Below are 24,236 nucleotides of genomic sequence, written 5' to 3' on the forward strand. Positions count from 1 at the left end.
AACTATCTCCTCTTCAAGTTATCACACTACTGTTCACTTTCACAGTTCCTCAGTCACACTTTTTTCCACAGTCTGTCAACTTTTCTCTGGGTCTTCCTTTCTTGCTACTCAGTCTGGAACAACTTCACAGTTATTCAAATACCTAGAGTCTCATGCCCTTTATTTTTTGCCTTACCTGACATTCTAGAGCTCCCTTAATGTGACTCACATAGCTGTCAAACCTGGTCTGCCGCTGGACACTATTTGTCCAGGGAGTTTCAGCCTTGGGACTGGTCACATTTTGAACCAAAATATAGTGGGGCGGTTCTGTGCATTGTAAGATGTTTAGCAGCATCACTGACCTCTGTCCAGCAGATTCTAGCAGCACCCTCAGTTGTGACAATCAAACATCTCCAGACATTGCCAAGTGTCCCCTGGAGCCAAGGGCAAAATAGTCCTATTTCAAAAAGACTAGGTGAGTCGATAACTTGATAGTGACTGGGTCTTTAACAAATTGGTTATTTTTTGGGGTGCTGTGGCCAGCAGCACAGCCCTGGCCTGTAGCACTGGCATCCCATATGGGCTCTGGTTGGAGTCCTGGCTGCTTCACTTCCAATCCAGCTCCCTGATAATGTGCCTGGGAAAGCAGCAGAGGATGGCCCAAGTCCTTGGGCCCCTGCATCAACATGGGAGACCTGAAAGAAGCTCCTAGCTCCTGGCTTCAGATAGGCTCAGCTCTGGCCATTGTAGCCATTTGTGGAGTGAACCAACGTACAGAAGACCTCTCTGTCAATCTCTAGTTCTGTCTCAAATAAATAAGATACTTTTTTTTAAAAAAAAAGAAGTTGATTACTTTTTTAAAAAAGCTAGATATAGGGGATTGCTTACCTTTGGGTGCTATTTGAATGCTTCACATATGGTAAAGTATTTATTTAATCTTCATAACAGTCTTATACAATAGATATAATTATTAGCCTCCTTTTACCAGATGAATAAGCCCCAGATTGAGCATTGCCTCATCCACAGTGCTGGTGACTTGTAGAACGAAGATGTGAGCCCTGTGGCCAGACTTTAGAGGCTTCTTTTAGGAGCCTTACTGCTCTAGTCCTCAATAAGTGCTCTTACACTTGCTGCACAGAATCATTTATTCTTTTCTTTACTGCTTTTGTAAGCTACCTATTACTGTATAACAAACCACGTAAACTTAGTTTTCTAGACTGTTGATTTTTTTTTTTTTAAGATTTATTTATTTATGTGAAAGTGAGAGAGAGAGAAAATTTCCATCCTCTTGTACATTCTTCAGATAGCCACAACAGCTGGGGTTGGGCCAGGCCAAAACCAAGAGCCAGGAGCTTCTTCCAGGTCTTCCACATGGGCGCAGGGCCCAAGTACTTGAGCCATCTTTCCCTACTTTCCCATGCACATTAGGGAGCTGGATTAAAAGTGGAGCAGCTACAACTTGATCTGGCACCCATATGGGATGCTGACACTGCAGACAGAGGCTTAACCTTCTGCACCATAGCGCTGGCCCCTCAGTCATTTTATGAGAAGAGGAAAGACTTGTATTTATTTTTGCCACAGTGATAAATACGTTACTGGGGTCGGCACTGTGGTATAGCTGGTGAAGCCGCCTCCTGCAGTGCTAGCATCCCATACAGGTACCAGTTCCAGTCGAGGCTGCTCCACCTCCAATCCAGCTCTCTGCTATGGCCTGGGAAAGCAGTAGAAGATGGCCCACGTACGCGGGCCCCTGCACCCGTATGGGAGACCGGAAGCAGCTCCTTGTTCTTGTCTTTGGATCGGCACAGCTCCGGCTCTTGTGGCCATCTGAGGAGTGAACCAGCAGATGGAAGAGCTCTCTCTCTGCTTCTCCTTCTCTCTCTCTCTCTGTAACTCTGACTTTCAAATAAATAAAAAATCTTTTAAAAATAAATAAATAAATAGTGTAGCACATAAAATTGTGTACAGTGCATAATACTTGATAATGATGGTAAATGTTAGTGGTTTATGTATTTGCTGTGCTATAATTTTAATCATTATTTTAGATTGTATTCTTTGTACTTATATATTTTAAAAAAGGTCAGTAAAGCATTCTCAGACAGGTATTTCTGGAGGTATCTAGAAGAATACATGATTATCAGACAACATGACAGCTCCATATGAGATCTTCCAGTGGATAAGATGTGGAGATGGAAGGCAGTGATATTGTTGATCCTGACTGTACATATGTAATGTGTATGTTTCTTAGTTTTTAACAAACTTCTTAAAAATAAAAAAAATTTATAAAGTAAAAGCATTACAGTGAGCTAAGACTAATTTATTACTAAAAAAGAAAAAAATATATATTTTTAAGAAGATTTATTTATTTATTTGAAAGTCAGAGTTACAAAGAGAAAGAGAGATGTCTTCCATCTGCTAATTCACTCCCCAATTGGCCACAACGGCTGGAGCTGTGCCGATCCAAAGCCAGGAGCCTGGAGCTTCCTCTCAGTCTCCCACATGGGGGCAGGGCCCAAGGACTTGGACCATCTTCCACTGCTTTCTCAGGCCATAGCAGAGAGCTGGATCGGAGGTGGAGCAGCCAGGACTCGAACCAGCGCCCATATGGGATGCCAGCACTGCAGGCAGCAGCTTTACCCACAACACCACAGTGCCAGCCCCAAGAAAAATATCTCTTTTTTGGGGGGTAAGGGGTACTAATAAAAGTTTATTTACAAAAATATACCATGAGCCAGATCTGGCCATTGTTTGCCAACCTGTGTTATATCCGACGCCCCCACATGTTTGTGTGGGGAGTTCAGTGAATAATGGGTCATTGATGCACATAGAAAAATATCTTTTTAAAAGACATTTATTTGGGGCCAGCACTGTGGCTTAACATGCAGAGCCACCGCCTGCAGTGCCAGTATCCCGTATGGGCACTGGTTAGTGTCCTGGTTGCTCCACTTCAGATCCAGCTCTCTGCTATGGCCTGGGAAACCAGTGGAAGACCTAGACGAAGCTCCTGGCTCCTGGCTCCTGGCTCCTGGCTTCGGATCAGTGCATTTCCATCCGTTACGGCCAATTGGGAAGTGAACCATCAAATGGAAGACCTCTCTCACTTTTTCTCTCTGTCTCTCCTCTCCCTGTGTAACTCTTTCAAATAAATAAATTAATTAAAACAAAACAAAACAAAAACATTGGGGGCAGCATTGTGGCTCAGTAGGTTAATCCTCTGCCTTCGGCACCGGCATCTCATATGGGTGGCACTTCTAGTCCTGGCTGCTTCTCCTCTGATGCAGCTCTCTGCTATGGCCTGGGAAAGTAGTAGAAGGTGACCCGAGAGCTTGGGCCCCTGCATTCGTGTAGGAGACCTAGAAGAATAACTTTTATTGCTTAGTGTTGAGGAAACAAATGAATGCACCACAGTTAATAGAAGTCAGTCATTTAAAAATTACTTGTCTGAGAACATCATGTTGAATTTTATTTTTTTAGTTAGCCAGTGTAAAATAAAATATATATACCATTTCATTATTTTTGTTGTTATTGTTTCTATTAAAAGAGGAAGCTGGATAGGGTGATGTCATTCATTTTTAACGTGCATAATGTTATAAAATCCTTCTCAGATTTCATTATGTTTAGGAAAACCTACTACTTTAAAGTTGAAAAAAAATTTATAGTTATCCAGTCTTTTTATTTACAAATAAGAAAATGGATCAGAGAGGATAAATGACTTCCTATTTTCCATTTTTTGTGGCAACTCATTTAAGAATCAATACTCAGCTCACCATGTAGCTTTAAATAGTAGGCATGGTACTCATGTAAAATGAAATAGTTGAACTAGCAGAGGTGTCATGTTTCTTTTAGCACTAATAATCTTGATTCTAAGTTATCTATTAAATGTCCTCATGTGCATGATAGTTACATTTGAGTATATGCTTAATGTATATTAAACATTGTAAAATAATATGTATGTATATTTGTAGTTTAGATTTTATGATAAATAATAGGCAGAACAAAATAGGCCTATGTAGAAATTACAGTTGACAGTATATTTTTGAAAGGTCTACATCTATACTCATATAATATTATTCTAAACATATAAATGTGTGCATGTATATAAACATGTTCACTATTATTTTTTTAAGATTTTTTTTTTAAAGATTGAATTACTTATTTGAAAGTCAGAGTTACACAGAGAGAGGAGAAGCAGAGAGACAGAGAGAGAGAGAGGTCCTCAATCCGCTGGTTCACCCCCCAAGTGGCCTCAACAGCTGGAGCTGGGCCAATCCAAAGCCAGGAGCCAGGAGCTTCTTCCAGGTCTCCCACGTGAGTGCAGGGGCCCAAGGCCTTGAGCCATCTTCCGCTGCTTTCCCAGGCCATAGCAGGGAGCTGGATTGGAAGTGGAGCAGCTGGGACTTGAACTGGTACCCATATGGGATGCCAGTACTGCAGATGGCAGCTGTACCTGCTATGCCATAGCTCCGCCCCCCCCATGTTATTTTTAACTGTCTACCAAATAGCCAATGTTCCTCAAGATTTTATATAATAAAGCTGGTATGTACAAAACTAAACTTACTCTCTTATTTCTACTATACCGTTCTCCTCCTCCATCCATGACATCGCCTTTCCCTCCTTCACTTTGTACAGACATTGGGTAAAAGTCCTTGCTGTACTGTTTGGTAAATCTCCGTATCCCTTCTTCCATATTCCAGTGGTCACCTCATCAGTGTAGGCTCTTTGTCGTTTCTACTCAGCTAATTGGAGGAACTTCTTAACAGTTGACTCTTTCCAATTTTATATTCTCCCTCTGGTCCATCTTTCTTTCTGCTGCCAAAATTTCTTTTCCAAAACAGAGAACAAGTACTGTCCATTAATTAGAAACCACTTTTCACTCTCCTCTAACCCTGTACGCAGTCTAAGTGAGGGTAGTGGTTGTTTTCAGCAACTTTTTGGACCCTAATCTCTGATGTCATGTTGGTTTAACTCTGCCATTCTACCTATTTTCATATCCAGGTCTAAACAGAGCCTGGTTACATGATAAGCAGTCAACATATGAATGCATGAATGAATGAAAGTAGTACTGTTCCCTTTATTTGTAGTCCCTTTACTTTTTGTTTACCTACACAGTTCTCTTAAGCTTTCCAGCTTCAAAGAAAGAAAGTAGTACAGCAGAATAACAAAACCTGAGCTCTCTGACCAGCTCATAATGGAAGCAGCTAACTCCAGGTTACTGCTTTACCTAGGACTACTCTATGAGTGAGCTTTATGGTAACATTTTCCATAGCTAGGTTGAGGCACTGAGCCATGACACAAGCCCAGCAGTTGACAAGGTACCTGTGGTCTCTACAGTCTGCATCCCTATGAGAGCAGCTAACAGTGTTGGTTTAGATACTTTATAGCCAGGATTCCCTGTTGTCAATGTGCATTGTAGAAGTTGCTACATAAATTATTTTTAGAAGTCATGTGACAAATAAATGAGTACATCTTGGCTTATGTGCTAGGAATTCAAAGATAGTTTTAGACTATGATTTTTGGAGGGTTCTGTCTAATTGCTTGTTGTAGTTTCTAAAAAGTAGTGAACAATAATGAGTATTCAATTTAAAATCAAATTCAGATGTTAATCCAAGAATCTATGCTTGTGGTAAAACCATTTCACTCACTGAAAACACATTAGATTCCATTGCAAAATATAATTAAGTAAAAGCAAGTAGCATTATGTCCTACTTGATGTTGAAAATAATTGTTCATGGGGCTGGTGCTGTGGTGTAGTGGTAAGGCCACCGCCTGCAGTGCTGCCATCCCATGTGGGCGCTGGTTTGAGTCTCGGCTGCTTCACTTCCAATCTAGCTCTCTGTTATAGCCTGGGAAAGCAGTAGAAGATGGCCCAAGTCCTTGGGCCCCTGCACCCACAGTGGGGACCTGGAAGAAGCTCCTGGCTTCTGGTTTTGGATCGACGCAGCTCTGGCTGTTGTGGCCATCTGGGGAGTGAACCAGTGGATGGAAGACCTCTCTCTCTGCCTCTCCTCTCTCTGTATAACTCTGACTTTCAAATAAATAAATAAATCTTTTAAAAAATTGCTCATAATTTTACTCAATATTTCATAGCAGATTTACTAAAAATTCCACAAGAATCTTTTTAAATAGTTGAGGAAGCTTAGTGCTTTCCTAAACCAATCGGGGAAATACCACTAGTCTTAGGTTTAGCATCGCTTCACAGTTGAGAAGGAAATGGTCTCATTTTAGGAACAGACTTTAGTGATGGCTAAATAATCCCCAATAAATGCTTTAACTTCTAAATTTACTTCTGGATTAATCTATTGTCTAAAATTGAACAATTGACTGTGGCTTCAGTTGAGAGGCCAAAAGAGATGGGGGGAGTAGAAGTGTGTTAGATATCAAGTATAAAAGTGGGTAGTGGGAAAGCAGGTCATTGGGGAAAGTGATTAGGACCCTCCCTGGTTGCAAGGAGTAGGAGACTCCCAAGCTGATACTTCGCTTGCTTTTTCCTGAGCACTGCTTTCTCAGCTGCTCTGGTTACAGAGCTGTGGATGGTTTACTTGCTATCAGCACAGGAGCTGCTATTGTCACTGATGGCTCTTGTATTACTCTCTTTGTATTACTTCTTCCTTTTTTTTTTTTTTTTTTTGACAGGCAGAGTGGACAGTGAGAGAGAGAGACAGAGAGAAAGGTCTTCCTTTGGCATTGGTTCACCCTCCAATGGCCGCCTCAGCTGGCGTGCTGCGGCTGGCACACTGCGCTGATCCAAAGCCAGGAGCCAGGTGCTTCTCCTGGTCTCCCATGCGGGTGCAGGGCCCAAGCACTTGGGCCATCCTCCACTGCACTCCCTGGCCACAGCAGAGAGCTGGACTGGAAGAGGGGCAACCGGGACAGAATCCGGCGCCCCAACCAGGACTAGAACCCAGGGTGCTGGCGCTGCAGGCGGAGGATTAGCCTAGTGAGCCGCGGCGCGGGCCTGTATTACTTCTGTTGGGCAATTCCTGGCTGTTTCTGTGCTGAACATGTAGGATGTATTTTACTATTTTGTTCAAGGTGTTTGTTTAGGAACCTTTACTCTTATGCTGTGAATTTATGAAACTAGTATTGTGGCTTATGGCTTACTTTCCTGGCTACTTTTTCAGTTCAAGTTGGCATCTAGATGTGCTGACTTTTCTTTGGTTTAGATTGATTGCTTTTGTACTCAGGATTCCTTCCTAATGTGCTTCAACTCACTGCAATAAATTCATCACCATACCTTTCATCTAGCACCTTAGGGACTTGCTGTCAGCCAAATGTCTTGACATGCTTTTTTCCTGAGACAGAGGTAAAAAAAAAAAACAACTTGAGGTCCATGGACCAAACTCAACACAATATCTTTTGCTTGATTTGTAAAATAAAGTACATCTTTTAATTTTTTTATGTATTTTCACTATTTTTTTTAAAGATTTATTTATTTATTTGAAAGTTAGTTATACAGAGGAAGACACACACACACACACACACACGAGGGAGGGAGGGAGGGAGGAAGGGAGTAAGAGAGAGATAGAGAATGAATAAATGAATGAATGAATGTATCAGTCTTCCATATGCTGGTTCACTCCCCAAATGGCTGCAATGGCTGGGGCTGGGCCGTGCTGAAAACAGGAGTCAGAAGCTTCCTCTGAATCTCCCACATAGGTGCAGGGGCCCAAGCTCTTGGGCAATCCTTCCTTGCTTTCCTAGGCGTGTCAGTAGGGAGCTGGATCAGAAGTGGAGCAGCCAGGTCTCCAACTGGCACTCCTATGCTCTATCTGGTATGCCACAATGCCAATCCCTTATTTTCACTTTTGTTTGTTTGAAAGGCAGAAGGACTAATGTAGAAAGATCTACCATCTACTCCCCAAATGCCCATAACAACCAGGACTAGGCCAGGCTGAAGCCAGAGGCTCAGAATTCAGTCCAGGTCTCCCACATGGATGGCAGGGACCCAAGTACTTGAAACGTTATCTGCTACCTCCCAAGAGTGTGCATTAGAGGGAAGCTGGATCACAGCACAGAGACCAGGACTTGAACCAGACACTTCAGTATGGGTCATAGCTGTCCCAGGCAGTGAGTGATTTAACCTGCTGTGCCAAATACCTGTCTTGGAGAACATCATTTTTTTTTTTTTCTTTTCAACATCTAAGTCTTTAAATATTGGAAATTGTGCCTTAAAATGTTGATTTCTGACTTATTGGAAAATCAAAACATGTGGCAAAAACTGGACTTGAATTGGAGCTAGAGCTGAGTAGTGGCTGTACCTTTTAGAAGGGGCACATATTCTGCTTGCCAAGTCCTTACTTGGCCTGGCATTTGCATTTGTAATTCTTGGAGTAGTACATGCCTTAAAATTAAATCATAAATACAGTTTTGTAAGTAAGTATGCTGTCAAACTCTTAATAATTCTCTCTTGAATAACAAATGTAAAACTCATTGTAAATACAGGGTATAAATAAGTAGTCAGGTCAAATTTAATATTCTTCTGTGTTTAGCTTTCACAAATAGAAACCTAGTACTTCTCTTAGCTTATTTGAAAGCACATACATACTACACCATATGTAAATTAAAGAGGAGTAAAAGACATATATCTGTGCTCATGGATCTCTGAAAAAGTGTATATTTGTAAAAATTTTTCCAAGAATCTGAAAAAAGAGTAATCAGACTACATGTTCAGGGATACCTCAAGTGAATTTACTGTGTAGAAAGAGTCCTAGAAAATGAGCAACATGATACAATTAAAGAAGCTAGTTTTCCTTTGTAATTTGACTTTAAGGAAAAGAATAATATAAGAACAAGTACAAGTCATTTAAAAGCATTATAGGGGTGAGTATTTGGCTTAATGGTTAAACCACCAATTGGGATGCCCATATCCTACATCAGAGTGCCTGAGCTTGATACCCTATTCTAGCTCCTGATTCAATGTTCCTTCTAATGTAGACCCTGAGAGGCAGCTGTGATGATTCAAGGAGTTTGGTTCCTGCCACCCATGTAGGAGACTTGATTGAGTTCCTGAGTGGGGCTTGGGCCCCTATGCTTCCTGTTCTTATTCCTGCCTTTATCTTCTGCCCAATTCTCCAGCCATCGCAGGCATTTGGGGAGAGAACAAGGGCATGGGAGTTCTGGTCTATGTGTCTCTTCCTCTCTGTCTCTCAAATACTAAAAAAATTGTTTTGGGGGCCGGCAGTGTGGCACAGCGAGTTAACGCCCTGGCCTGAAGTGCCGGCATCCCATGTGGGCGCTGATTCTAGTCCCAGCTGCTCCTCTTCTGATCCAGCTCGCTGCTGTGGCCTGGCAAAGCAACAGAAGATGGCCCAAGTCCTTAGGCCCCTGCACCCACATGGGAGATCTAGAAGAAGCTCCTGGCTCCTGGCTTCGGATCAGCGCAACTCCGGCCGTTGTGGCCAACTGGGGAGTGAACTAGTGGATGGAAGACCTCTCTCTCTCTCTCTCTCTCTCTCTCCGTGTGTGTGTGTGTGTGTGTAACTCTGACTTTCAAATAAATAAATGAATCTTTTTAAAAAATTGTTTTATGTTTAAGAACCCATGTTTACTGGTGGTTGTAGTGAGGGCCCCCATTATATCTCATATGCAAGGATTTCAAAAAGTTCATGGAAAATATAATTAAAACATTTATTTTGATGCAACAAATTTTGAAATCCATCCATAATTTTCCCATAATACACATTTTCCATGAGCTTTTTGAAGATCCCTTTGTATATAGTGAATTTGTGTTTTTTTAAAAAAATAGTTGCTCTGCCTAAACCTGAATTAGAAGGCATGTTTTGCAGATGGTCAGTGCCAGGAATAAAGTCAGTCACCTTTTTGGATGCCTTCCTCACATGATGAGGTTCTGACACACCTACCCTCATCCTCACCTGCTGCCTATCCTGGAAGGCCATTTATACACTCTGATGTTCTTTACCCTGTTTGGGGTCTTGAGACCCCACTCTGGACCACCACAACCCTGCCATCCCCCACCAAGTACATACATGAGTACCTGTTTTTCTGTAAATCTTTGGGAAGGAAAGGGAGAAAGAGGAAGTTTAAGAGCATAACTCACTTTTAAAAAAGCAGAATTGCACTTAAATTTTTTTATTACTACAAAATACAAAGATACATAAAATTAACTTTCTAAAATTTCTCCTTTAAGAATTTATTATACTTACCATATCTCTTTTCATATTTAGGAGTCTCCGGGAAATGTGGAATCCTTTGCATCCTTGCTGAGACATTCTCCTCTTACCCAGATGGGGCCTGCCAAGGATAAATTGGTCATTGGACGAATATTTCATATTGTAGAAGATGATCTGTATATAGATTTTGGTGGCAAGTTTCACTGTGTATGTAGAAGACCTGAAGTAGATGGAGAGTAAGTAGAATAATTTCCAAATCCTTTAATCCTGTTCACAAAAGTTGAGATATCTCAAAAGAATTGTTGAATATAGGTGATTTTTTGCAAAGACAGACAATATATTTCAGTTGGGAATGCTGTTGACAGTAGAGTCTGAAGTGCTTAAAAAATCCTTCTTCGTCATATTAGGCCAGATTCCTGTCTTGAAACAGAGAACAGTTTTGGAGAAGATATGAATGTTTATCATGGTAACAGACCATTCCATACCACAAAATTAAAATGAACTTTGTAATAATATTTGCTGCTCAGACCATTTTGCCTGTAACATTTTCCCCTCCTTCTCTCTCCAGTCTGTTTCTGCTTCTCTGAGAAGCCTCTACTTTTTGCTTTTTTGTGTGTTCCTTTCTCTTCCCTAACCAAATGATTGTGCTTTCCTTGTTCTTTTATTATTACTTTACATCTTTTTTAAAGAATTATTTTTCATATTATATCAACAGAAGTCATTGTATTTTTAGCATACAAATAAAAATATTTATGAATATAGATATTCATTGGGGAGAGTGGAAGATCTAGGAGCAGAATATCAAGGGTAAAGGAGATGTTGAACTAAGATGCTGAGATGGGAAAGCAATAGTAAACAAGATAGAAATGATTTTTTTCCCATTAGTTTCTAATTTGCACTTTTTTCAACATTAATATTTCTGGTATCAGGATGCATGTGAGTTGATAGAATATTGATTTTAATTGGCAGTACTTTTTTCTTCTTAACAGTACATAAAATAGTGATGAGTATAGTATTCAATGGTGTCTTAGAATGAATTACAGTGACTAAGAAGTTGGTTTTAGGAATGAGTCGTTTCATAGGACTCTCCTCTATTCCTGGAGAGCAGTTGTGAGACTAATTTGACCCTCTCCTGAGAGCTATGTATATCTAAAGGTATAGTTGTTAACTGTGCTCATCCAGTTAGGAGACAAACTTGTTCTGCTTCAGTCTGAATAGGACTCCACAGATTTAATGGGATAAACATTTCCTCAGATCAATGATATGTGAGTAAATATTTAATAACCACCTTTCTTATTAAAAAAAAAAAAAGACTTTGATTTGCTGATTTCTGCTTTATAAAATAGTCCCACAATGGCCAATTTCAAGTTACAGTGTGGTGCCACCGAATGCTGAGATGAGAAGAGGTGTGCACAGGGAACTCTGCACAAGTTAGTATGAGCTGGCTGCAGCACATCTCTACCTCTGATAATCAGAAGTTAAACAATGTCTCAGCCAGGTGAGTAGTATAAACCAGGGAATTCCTGGCAAATGGACTTCTTATACTGCCTGGCATGAGGATCTGTGGCTCAGGACGGCTTTAGTTGATAGATAAAATAACACACAAGTTCAATCAAAGGTCATAAGACTTAAAGACATTTCTAAGCAGGATGTGTCTGTCAGTCCAGACTTTAATGCTGTACTCAGTGTTTGTTGAGTAAAGGTTTTTTGAAGGGATTAAATTAGTTATTGCATGTAAAGATTTTGAACAGGGGCTGGCATTGTGGTACAGTGGGTTAAGCCAGTGTCTGCAACACTAGCATCCCATATGGGCGCCGATTCAAGTCCTGCCAGCTCCATTTCCGATCCAGCTTGCTGCTAATGCACTTGGGAAAGCAGCAGGATTTGGTTCAAGTGCTTGGGCCGCTGCCACCTACATGGGAGTCCTGGGTGGAGTTCCTAGTTCCTGGCTTCAGCCTGCCCCAGCCCTAGCTGTTGCAGCCCTGTGGGGAATGAACCACTGGATGGAATCTCTCTCTCTCTCTCTCTCTCTCTCTGTGACTGTGCCTTTCAAATAAAATAAATAAATCTTGAAAAAAATTATTTTGTACAGTAACTTTCAAATAGTAAACTGATACTGCTGTTGTTGTCATTCATATTATGTTAAAGAAACCCTAGTGACCTAATGATGCCCTCCCTTAAGAATTCCTAAAGAGGAGAGTTTATGAAGGAGGCAGGTGTAAAGATAAGTGGTTCTAAAGTCAGCCTTGGGAGAGGCATCCTTAGCTTTTGGGTCCTGTCAGGAGAAGCAATAGCAGATCACTTTTTCATTAATAGAAAATATGTTAATAGCTTCTAAATAAAGCACTATTTTATTTTACACAAAGAAATCCTTAATGTCTCCTCCCTACAGTTGATAAACTTTCCATCATAGTAGCATCGATACTGTCCAGTTGCAATGACCATCTTACTCGTGTGGCCAGAGAATTAGGCGTTAACTTTATAAAAAGACATATTTTACACACAACTTTACCAAGATATTTCCCAGCCGATATTCACCTGCTCAGTCAAGTTTATTATAAGTTGTAAATATTAGTGATGTACATGTTTCCTTATGTTTGAGGACAGAATTCTGTTAATAATATTCCTTTCATGGGTATTTAATTCTCTGTAGATACCCTTTTATCTTCAGCATTCAGTTTTTAAAATATCAGTTTTGTCATTATGTTATAATCTTGAACATAATATTTCAGAAGACATTATTCTGGAATTACTGACTTGATTGTCATGCCTTATTTACTATTGTAGATTTTTAAATATTGGTGTTTGTATTTAGGTAGTTCTCCAATGAGTGTTATAGTATGATTTGAATTTATTTTATGCATATTATAACTTTCAGCAGTTAAATGTTGGAATCTTTTATAACATTTATTAAATCTTAATTTTGCATTTAAAATTATACACATACCACATTGCACATATTCTACTATGGAAATTACTATTTTCTTAAAACTCTCAACTCCATCTGTTCTTTTAATGATGCAGTCTATTTAGCAAGATTCTTCCAGGGGAAGAGACTTATATAATAATTTTGCAAGTAATTTCTATATTCTTTGGAGAAGTCGCTGTATTCATTTTTTTTTATGTCCTTAGGAGAGTTAAAAGACTAAATCTCTTTGTTTTATGATGATCTGTGGTAGTTATCATTCAACTCCTTACATTTAAACCACTTGCCCAGTATCCAATTACTCTTACCAGAAATACCAACTTATACTTCCAGATCTCTCAAGGAATCAATACATTCATGAATGAAGATCATGCAAGGGAGGAACCACAGTGATGATTCATTCATTCATTCATTCATTCAACAAACAGTGGACCTCTTTAATTTGCCAGGCATTGTTGTAAGGACTGGTATACAAGACAGATTTGTTCTCTGCTCATGAAGAGTTCTAATGGGGAAAAGAGTAGAACAAGTGCATAAAATCAATTTTTTAAAAATTCAAAGAACAGAGTGACAGAGACAGAGAGGAGGAAACAGATTTCCCATGTGCTGGTTTACTCCCCAAATGTGTACAATAGCTATATCTGGGCTAGGTCAAAGCCAGAAGCTAGAACTTCATCCAGGTCTCCCACATGGTGGCAGGAACCCAAGTACTTGGGCCATCATTTACTTCTTTCCCATGCACATTAGCAGGAAGCTGGATTGGAAATGGAGCAGCTAGGACTCCAGCCGGCATCTGATATGGGATACTGGCATTGCAAATGGTAGTTAACCCACTGTACCAAATCTCTAGCCCCCATAAGTTCATTTAAAATATTGGTGGTGCAGACATTTGGCCTGGCATTTAAGACACTTGTATTCCATATTGGAGTTACCTGAGTTCAAGTCTCAGTTCCGGTTCCTGATTCTAGGTGCCTGCTAGTGTAGACCTGGGGGCAGCAGTGATGGCTCAAGTAGTTGGATCCCTGCTAACGTAAACCCTGTTAATCCTGGGTTGAGTTCCTGACTCCTGGCTTCAACCTGGCCCAGCCCCAGCCATTCTGGCCATTTAGGAGTGAACCAGTGGATGGTATCTCTGACTCTGCTTCTCAGATATTTAAAATAAATATATAAATAAGAATTTGTGATTACACAAGCAAATATGATGACAAAGTGCCTGGTGAGTAGAAAATAGTAGTCAGAAAGACCTTTGACCTCTATTTCTATTGCTCTAAGTATGAAATGCCATCATAATACCTTAAAAAAGTAGGGGGATAAACAAGAGTAAAGGCTTAGGTGCTATTCTGCTCTGTACCTACAGACTGGTAATGTTATTTCTCTCAGTGCGCCCAAGGGAGTAGTTCACTTCAGATAAAATTTAACCTGAGTAGTTTCTTTTTTTCTCTGCTTACCTTTGTACACATACCCTATGGCTGTGTAGATAACAACTCCAACTATATGTCTACATAAATTGCTTTCTGGAGAGAAACTTTTTAACTTAGAAATTTTTTATTGTCTAGTTTTTGTTTTTTTAAAGATAAGATTTTTTTAAATTTATTTTTTTATGGAATACAGATTTCATAAGTATAACTTTAGGAATTCTTCCCACCATACCTGTCCTCCCACCCACACTCCCACTCCACCTCTTCCTCCCTCTCCCCTTGCCAGTCCCATTCTCCATTGATTCATTTATGAAAATTTATACTCCTCACAAAACATTTATTAAGCCTGTTGATTTGCACATATAGAAATGCTTAAGTTCTTTGCAAAGCTATTTTCTAGGTTTCTCTCACTTACACTTTGAAAACACTTGAGAAAATTGTCAGGCCAGCATAATTACCATTCAGTTACCTCGTACTCATCCAAAATTAAATTTGTGGATGGGAATGTATCTTATTCAAATGTTTACCTGTTGTGTTTATCACTGGTGAAAACATGATAACACTGAGTGGGAAAGTAGTAAGATCAAGCTTGGTGTTTCTGGTCTTCTCCTTTTTGTCCCATTTATACCTTCAAGTTTAAATTACTTGACTGGACAGAACTGCTACCTCCAAGATGTCAGGCCTCTGAGTCAGCAAATTGTGGGAGACTAAATCTCGATGGCAAATTTTCCTGCTTTAGTACTTTTAAATTGCCATAAATATTATTCATGTGCCTGGTACCTGCCCTCTTTTTTAAAATCCCTTGAGGGAACTGCTTTCTTCTCCTCATTCAAACTTTTTGTGTGGTTGAGTATGTTCTACTTAGGACAGTCTAAACATTAATAAAATACAAAAAAAAGAATAAAATTTCTGAAATATCTAGTTTGGCTAATAAACGTTTGATGGCATTTTAGAATTAGAACAACTGATAAAGGTCAGACATTATTTTGGTTAATTAATATTCTAATTAAGTAACAGCCTTTTAATAAATTCTATAACTTTTGTGTTTTAATATTCTTTTTTTTACTATAGTTTTAAGGAACAGTTTTCAATGTGTTCACCAGAAAGCTCTACAATTTTACAGAAAGGCTCCCGAGATTGCTCTAAGGGGTTAAAGGAATGTTAGGCCTTGCCTTCTGAGCAGCTCTGTTTATCTGTTTATGTAGTGCAATTCTGAAAACATTTTGTTGAAAGTGTGGGGTGGTGCTGGTGAATATCTCAACTGCCAAAAAAAAAAAAAAAAAAAAAAAAGTTTGAAGAACACTTTTAGAGAAAGAAATTAATTTCATAAAGATAGTACATTCAGAATCTAAGCTATAATTGTGATCTAGTCAAAATTGCAGAATAGGAATATTGTAAATGAACTCCGAAATTGGGGGACATGGGTGGAACCTAATACAGTACCAATTTCAACAGTTTTAATCCTTTTATTTTTCTTTCAAATTAGCTTATAATAAATCACAGTGATTCTGACATTAACTACTTTGGTGATTTTCATTTAATTAATTGATTTCCCAAATTTTTCTGTTAAACACATTGATACCAACACCACATGAAACATTAGATGTTGGCAATCCTGTACTTCACCTGGGCACTTTTGCTTCTTCCAGTTGAAGGATATATTTAGATATATTTAGCAAAAGCTAACTTGTTCTGAAACCTGTTTTTATTATTAAGTAACTTATTTGAATATTGTACAAATTAGTAAAATAGGAACATTGAAAAGTTTTTTGTTATTATGATAGTTAATTTTTTTTAAAACTTTTATTTAATGAATATAAATTTCCAAAGTACAGCTTATGGAGTACAGTGGTTGATAGTTAATTTTTATGATTTGGAAAGACCCGATAGTGGAGAGAAATTTTTCTTTAAAGAAATTACTGCTGGTGCTGTGGCTCAATAGGCTAAGCCTCCGCCTGCGGTGCTGGCATCCCATTTGGGCACTGGTTCGTGTTCAGGCTATTCCTCTTCTGATCCAGCTCTCTGCTAATGGCCTGGGAAAGCAGTGGAAGATGGCCCAAGTGCTTAGGCCCTGTACCCACGTGGTAGACTTCAGATAAGCCCTGCTTGGGCCATTGCTGCCATTTGGGGAGTAAACCAGCAGATGGAAGGCCTTTCTCTCTGTCTCTTCCTCTCTCTGCTGTAACTCTGCCTCTCAAATGAATAAATAAAAATCTTTAAAAAAATTCACATGTGAAAAAGATACCTACACTCCCATGTTTATTGCAGTTCTATTCACAACAGCCAAGAGATGGAATCATTGTAGGTTTCCATGAATGAATGAATGGATAAGTAAATTAAGTAAATGGATGAATGAATGGATAAGTAAGTTGTATGTTATTCAGCCTTTAAAAAGAATGCAGTCCTGACATTTGCAAAATATGGATGGATCTAGAGGTCATTATATTAAGCAAAATTAGCCAGACACAGAAAGAAAATACTGCATGTTCTCTCTTATATGTGGAAGTTTAAAAAAAAAAATACAGCAGTTGATTAGAACTTAGAATGGTGCTTACCAGGGACTGGTAAGGTCTGGGGAAGAAGAGATAGGAGTTTGGATAATAGGTAATGTTCCACAGCACAGTGGGGTGGCTATAGTTCACAACAATGTATTACATACAGTATAAAAAACTGAAGAGAGGAGCTGGAAGGCTCCACACATCAAGTAACGCCAACAGAAACACTGGCCAACAGAAACTGACTAATCAGTTTATTCCATATACTTGTGTTGAAATGCTGCACTGCATCCCATAAAAATATAGAAATATTACATGTTAATCAGATTTTAAAAACACCAAAAGAAAGGATGGTAGGCGGTCTGATATAATAGCTTTGCCTAAGGTGTCCATGGCTACTATCGTCTGAATATTTGTATCCTCCTAGAGTTCATGTGGTAAAACGTTACTCACTAGTTTGATGCTATTGGGAGGTAGGGTTATTAGGATGATTAGGCCCTGGGGTTTCAGCCCTTGTGAATAGAATTAGGGCCTTTATAAAAGAGACCCAAACAGCTGCCCTGCCCATTCCACCAGGTGGGGACATAGTGAGACGGTGCCAGCTATGAAACAGGTGTGGGCCTCCACCAATCACTGAATCTGCTGCTGCCGTGACTTTGGACTTCCCAGCCTTTAGAACTGTGAGGAATGCGTTTCTATTATTTATAAACTTCTCTATTTGTGCTGTTTTGTTATAGGAGCCCAAACTGACTAGAACAGTAGTTTAGATAGTATTACTGCCAATAAGTTTATGTAGAAGGTCCAGCCTTATTTTGGGTTAGATTCATGTCATATTTAGTCTGAGACCTGTAGTCACAGGAACCCGATTATATTTGACAATGATTGATTGATTCAAGTCAGCATGCCTCATGTTATTTGGGAATGATCTATTCCAAAAAAGTTTATTCTGCAAATAACAAAAAAGGTGGCTTTTATACATGTGTTAATTTTTTAAAAGATTTATATATTTATTTGAAAGGCAGAGTTACAGAGAGGCAGAGGCGGAGAGAGAGAGAAGTCTTCCATCCAGTGGTTCACTTCCCAGATAGCCACAACAACCAGAGCTGTGCCAATCCAAAGCCAGGAGCCAAGAGCTTTTTTTCTGGATTCCCATGCAGGTGCAGGGGCCCAAGGACTTGGGCCATCTTCCACTGCTTTCTCAGGCCATAGCAGAGAGCTGGATTGGAAGTGGAGCAGCCAGGACTCAAACTGGCGCCCATATGGGATGCCTGCACTGCAGGCAGTGGCTTTACCCACTACGCCACAGCACAGGCCCCACATGTATTAATTTTTAATTCTTGGGTTGGTTCTTTTTTATAAAATACACCTTCTTTCTTGGACCTGTATTAGACTTAAAGTAGGTTAATTTTTTGTTTTTTTGTTTTGTTTTGTTTTTTTTTTTATTTTGCATAGCCAGATAACCTCTCAGTTCTACAATTTTTGTATTTCATCTCTTCTTTTCTCTGTTAATGCCCATGTTGACTTTCTATAACTTTCTTAGACTTTTAATTTTCTTTGAATAAAACCTGGTCACTAAATTTGTTGTGTTTAAAATAAAAACAACTGTGTTTGAATAAGGACTTGGCAGTTTATTCCATGAATAAACTGTATAGATTTCAACATGTGTTTTGACAGCTCCTAAACTCCTGCCTCATTCTCCCTGGGTCCTGTGGATATTTGATGTTACCAACTGACTGATTAGTGAAGTGCAACTGGGTTAAGGTTTTGCCTGTGTTGACTGGCTGTTTACTGATGCCCTTGAAAGGAGTTGTCACATATCAGTGCAGTGTTTGTTGAACCAATCAAAGTGCTGAGTGGTTTGGACATAACCATTTATTGTGACTTGGGACTTTAATACCTCTTGAAGGAACAGTAATGAAAATAAGATAGGAGATGGTGCTAGTTCATATGGTGACTTTGTAAGTTTTAAGTCAATTTTTTTTTTGTAAGATTTATTTATTTGAGAGAAAGAGTTACAGAAAGAGAGAGGAAGAGGCAAAGAGAAAAGTCTTCTATCTACTGGTTCACTCCTCAAATGGCCACAGTTGCTGGAGCTGGACCGATTCAAAGCCAGGAGCCAGGAGCTTCTTCTGGTTTTCCTATATGTGTGCAGGGGCCCAAGCACTTGGGCCATCTTCCGCTGCTTTTCCAGGTCATTAGCAGAGAACTGGGTCAGAAGAGGAGAAGCTGGGACATGAACCAGTGCCTGTATGGGATGCCAGTGTCACAGATGGAGGCTTAACCTACTGTGCCACAATGCTGACCACTAAGTCAGTTTCTTAAAAATTTTGTTAAGCTCAAAAAATTGCTTAATGGTGTTGATTAGTTTGGTTGTATTGAAATGCACCTTTGTGACATTCTATTAAGAAATAAGGTGTTGATTTTGGTATAACTTTTCATTGAGTCAGCAAGCCTTTAATATGCACTATTTTGTGTCACCTCCATAATTAATGTTAATGTACAGATTACAGATAATCCTTGCTTTTATGGCATTGATTCAGTTCAGGGGAATAGAGAATAAAGCCATAAATATAACACCATATTAGGTTTATTTTCTGTATTCTACTGCAGTGGAGAGGAAGAGGTTGATAGTTGAGTCTGCTTAAATTAGAGGTGTCCCAAAGGAGCTAACAATTGAACTGAGTGGAAATGGGGTAAGGGATACTAAATGCAGAAAATGAGAGTGATTGCAGGTAAGAGAGCAGCACTGAAAATTGTTAAGTGTGAGAGAGAGACTGGTTTTCCTGGGAACTCAAGTGGTTTTTTTGGTTTAAATTAAGAGAAGTGATGAGAGAGTGGAGAGGGTGGGCAGGAACCAGATTTTCAAGGAATTTATATTCTAAGAATTTGGGACTTTAGAGGCTGACTTTGTAGCACAGCAGATAAAGCCACTGCCATATGGGTGCCAGTTTGGGTCCTGGCTCTCCACTTCCAGTCCAGCTCCCTGCCAATGTGCCTGGGAAAGCAGCAAAAAGATGGCTCAAGTGTTTGGGCCCCTGCACCCAAGTGGGAGACCTGGATAAAGCTTCTGGCTTCATCTGGCTCAGCCTTGGCCATTGCGGCCAGTTAGGGAATCAACCACGAGATGGAAGATCTATCTGTCTGTCTCTCTGTCTCACTGTAACTCTGCCTTTCAAATGAATAAAATAAACTTTTTTAAAAATTGGGGGCTTTTTTCTGAAAATGACAAAAAGCCATTAAAATGTGGATCATATTTGTGTTTCACTGATATCATTCTGGTAGAGCAGAACATTTTTGTATGTTGGAAGAGCGATGCTGGAGTTGGGGAGATCGATAAGGAAGCTGCTGGAAAAAAATGATGAGAATGTGGATTAAGTCTCAGAGTGGGGGAAAGACGAGGTGTTTAGGAGGTAGAAAGGACAGGTTTTGATGAGTAGTTATGGGTTGTGAGGTAGAGGGAAACGTTTTGAATAGTTATTCTTTCAGCTGTTAAAGACCAAGTGGACAATGAATTGGGTTGTATCGGAGGGGTAGAGATGAGGGCCTTGTACTTGTTCTATATAGATAATGCTGTCTGCCTTAAAAACAAAAAGTAAAGTGATCAGATATAGGTCACTGATTCTAATTTCCATTCATGTCATACTACTTCTGATTAACATTAGTTAAGGACCATTTCTCTTTTTACTGAAATAGAAAAATCCTTTTGGTTAAGTTATGCTTATTGCTTTGGTTAAAAAGTCTAATTCTCCAAATCTTTTGATATCAGCAAGTTATATTTTAATTTTGATTTTTCAAGAATTGTAAACATTCCTGTAAAATTCAAGTCCAGTTTTACAAGTAAGGCTCACTTATTTATTAATGTGTTAATGAGGGTTGTGTCTTTTAAAGCATTATCTCTGTACCGGCATCTCTATCAAAACACATGATTGACAGGTCTGAAAATCAAAGAGTTTCAAAACAAGCATGATTGGCAGTTCTGAGGTAACTAGCACGTGCACTGAATATTATTTGTACATTTCTTTGACATTAAGGTGGAATAAACAAGCTAATTTCCTAGTCTTTGTTTCTATTTCAGGTTGTGTGATATGTAGGGTCACAAAAGAGTAAAATGTATACAGAATATTCCAAAAAACTAAAGTTTTAAAGTTGTATTGTTGGGGAGAAGAAAAATAAGAATTTGTATTAAGTGATCATGGAATACAATTTAAAAAGTATGCATATTTTTAAATAGATTGGTGATTTAAAAATCATTCTGTTAGTTTTTCTTGAACAGATCTCTGATTTGGAGTCAGGGAATAAATGAGCATCTGCTAATTTAAGTTTTTAATAAGAAACCTTAAGAATTGTTTAAATTAAATTATGTGTTCAGTTATTATTTGTATATTCAAATATCCAAGAATCAGACTTTAAAGTATGATCTTATAAGTGTTCTGGGCTCATGAAACATGTCATTCACACTTAGTAGTATTAGAGTTTTATGGTGGTGGTTCTTTCTTGTTTGATACATGTTATAGCTAAGGTTTTTTTTTTTGGATTGATTAGTTCTATTAGATTGAATTGCTTCATATTTACATATGTATATCAAATCAGCCCAGAGAGTGTCTAAATTTACATGTCTAGTAAGTTTGTCTTATGTGCCTTCCAGGACTGTAAAGGTCAAGAGTGAATCTGGAAACTACTATGGTGGCTGCTTGGTAAAGAATGCAGGCAATTAACTGTCCCCACAAAAGCTTTGAAGTTAATATCTTAATAGGAACAAGAAGAGAAAAAGTCAAGGCTGCACTCCTAGAATTGGTTCAGGCTGTAGTTCTGCTGACCTAAGAGCTGATTTTAGAAAAATTAAAAGCTATCTTTTTAGAAGGTCTGAGTTCTATTTTAGTTTGTAGAAGTTTGTATTAATTTAAATTGCTTCTTGATAGCATCTACAGAATCTTAGTGACCCAGGATTTCAGCATGTATTTTGTAATTTGTGATTAATTATAAGAACAATAATAACTAACATTTTTGAACTCTCTTTCTGTGCTAGGCACTTTGTTGTTAAGATATTTTCATATATTATTTTCTTTAATCTTTTTATTACTGTAACAGACACTGAAGGGTTCTCACTAAACAACACTGAAGAAACTAAGGCTTACAGAGACTTTGAGTAGCCTACCCAAGGCCTGCAGCTAGTAAGCAATCAGATCAGAGGCAGTACAGCTTCCCTGAATCTGTATTTTTTTTTTTTTTTTAAAGAATGGAACATTTTTTTTTTTTCTTATTTGACAGAAAAGAGTTAGACAGTGAGAGAGAGAGAGAGAAAGGTCTTCCTTCCGTTGGTTTACTCCCCAAATGGCCGCTACAGCTGGCGCTGCACTGATCCGAAGCCAGGAGCCAGGTGCTTCCTCCTGGTCTCCCATGTGGGTGCAGGGGCCCAAGCGCTTGGGCCATCCTCCACTGCCTTCCGGGGCCACAGCAGAGAGTTGGACTGGAAGAGAAGCAACCAGGACTAGAACCCAGCGCCCATATAGGATGCCAGCACCACAGGCGGAGGATTAACCAAGTGAGCCATGGTGCCAGCCTCCTGAATCTGTATTATTAACCACTATTTTTTTCCTACTCAAATACACTTCTAGGGTGTGTATGTGTATGCGTGTGTTGTTAATTTTCTCAGCAGAAAAAGAGAGGTTCATTAATCTTGTTGTTGAGTATTTTATTATAGTGTGCTGAATGCAATTAAAAAAACTGTGACATCCTTAGAAGGAAAAATATATAGCTCAGTAACTTAGAGAGTTGTACAAATAATGCCTAAATGAATAAAGTGACACAGCATAGACGTGTTTAAAGGAGATGCTGGAGAAATTTGAGGTGGTTTCATAAAAAAGGAAGGGAGGAAGGGAGGAAGGGAGGAAGGAAGGAAGGAAGGAAGGAAGGAAGGAAAGAAGGAAGGAAGGAAGGACCTCCCTAAAGAGATACAGTTTTAGTTATATTCCGATGGATGGAGGAGGGAGTTTTGGGGAATGGATAATGAGAGAATACCTCTGTGAGAAATGGCATGAGCATTGAGAATGAGTTTGGTGTGATTATATTAGTTATCTATGTCTGTATCCCAAATTACTCCAAAACTTAGTGACTTAAAACAAACATTTGTTGTCTCACGTGATTGCTGTGGGCTAGGAATCCAGGAGTGCTTTAGCTGGAAGGTTCTGGCTCAAGGTCTCTCATGAAGTCCAGTCAAGATATCAGACAAGGCTGTAGTCTTCTAAAGGTTTGGCTGGACTGGAGCTTTGGCTTCCAAGGTGGGTCACTCATATGCCTGGCAAGCTAGTGCTGCTTGTTGGCAAGAGGTTCCTCATCACATGGACCTCTTCATTGGGCTGCCTGAATGTCCTCATGATATAGCAGCTTCCCCCAGAGTGATCTAAGAGAGGGTTCAAGGAAGAAATTGGGATGCTTTTTATGCTATATTATTTTTATTAAAAGTGAGTCATGAGATTGATGTTTGGTTTAGGGATTAAGAAGCTGGTTACGATGCCCCATCCCATGTCTGAGTGGGTTTTATGCTTGTCTCTGCTCCTTATTCCAGCTTCCTACTAGTGTGGACCCTGGTAATGGCTCAAATAACTGGGTTCTTGCCATGCACATGGAAGACTTGTACTGAGTTCTTGTTCCTGGCATGTGATCCCCAGCCCCTGCTGTTTTGGGCTTCTCAGGAGTGAGCCGGCGTATGAAAGCATTCTCTTTCTATTTCTCTCTCTCCCTACACTCTCTGTGCCTCTCAAAATTAAAAAAAAAAAAAAAAAATTAAAAGTGAGTTGCTCAAGGGGCTTCCATAGCCTCGACAGCTCATGACAAGAGCCCCGGGTGATTACTGACGTCATAAATAAGAGTGTCAATTGTTAAATCAACAACAGGAGTCACTGGGCACATGCCCCCCATGTAGGATCTCTGTCCTTAATGTGTTTTACTATGAGAGTTAAAGATAACACCTCTAGTCGAACAATACTCTATATCTTGTGCTGTTGTGTGAATGCAGTCAGGTATTTCTCTTTAAGTAAAGAACTGAGAACTATCTCAATATTAATTGCATCTACTTCTCTGTTCTTAACATTCCTTTAGTAGGTGCCTTACAAAATTGTAGAGAATGAAAATGGTAAAGAAGAGATACAGTAGTTTTTGGCTTGTGCTGGGAAGATGAGCAAGGCAGGTGTCAGGAACAACAATGGGAATGAAAGGTAAGAGGTTTCCACAAACCCTGCCTTTTTCAGTGTGTACAGTAGAAGCTCGTTTCTCTAAGGATCTAAACCTA

General features: G+C 39.3%; 1 protein-coding gene across 2 annotated transcripts in view; it reads left to right on the plus strand.

Moving 5' to 3' along the window:
* The window catches only part of TPD52 (tumor protein D52), a 266,195-nt gene that overhangs the window by 143,482 nt on the left and 98,477 nt on the right, over positions 1-24,236 (plus strand). For both annotated transcript variants that reach the window (XM_062188322.1, XM_062188321.1), the window contains one exon: positions 10,164-10,345. In XM_062188322.1, the coding sequence (XP_062044306.1) occupies positions 10,164-10,345 (182 nt within the window). The remainder of the gene's footprint in view (positions 1-10,163; positions 10,346-24,236) is intronic.

This window comes from Lepus europaeus, chromosome 4 (assembly GCF_033115175.1).
Source record: "Lepus europaeus isolate LE1 chromosome 4, mLepTim1.pri, whole genome shotgun sequence".
In the NCBI taxonomy this organism is placed as follows: Eukaryota; Metazoa; Chordata; class Mammalia; order Lagomorpha; family Leporidae; genus Lepus; species Lepus europaeus.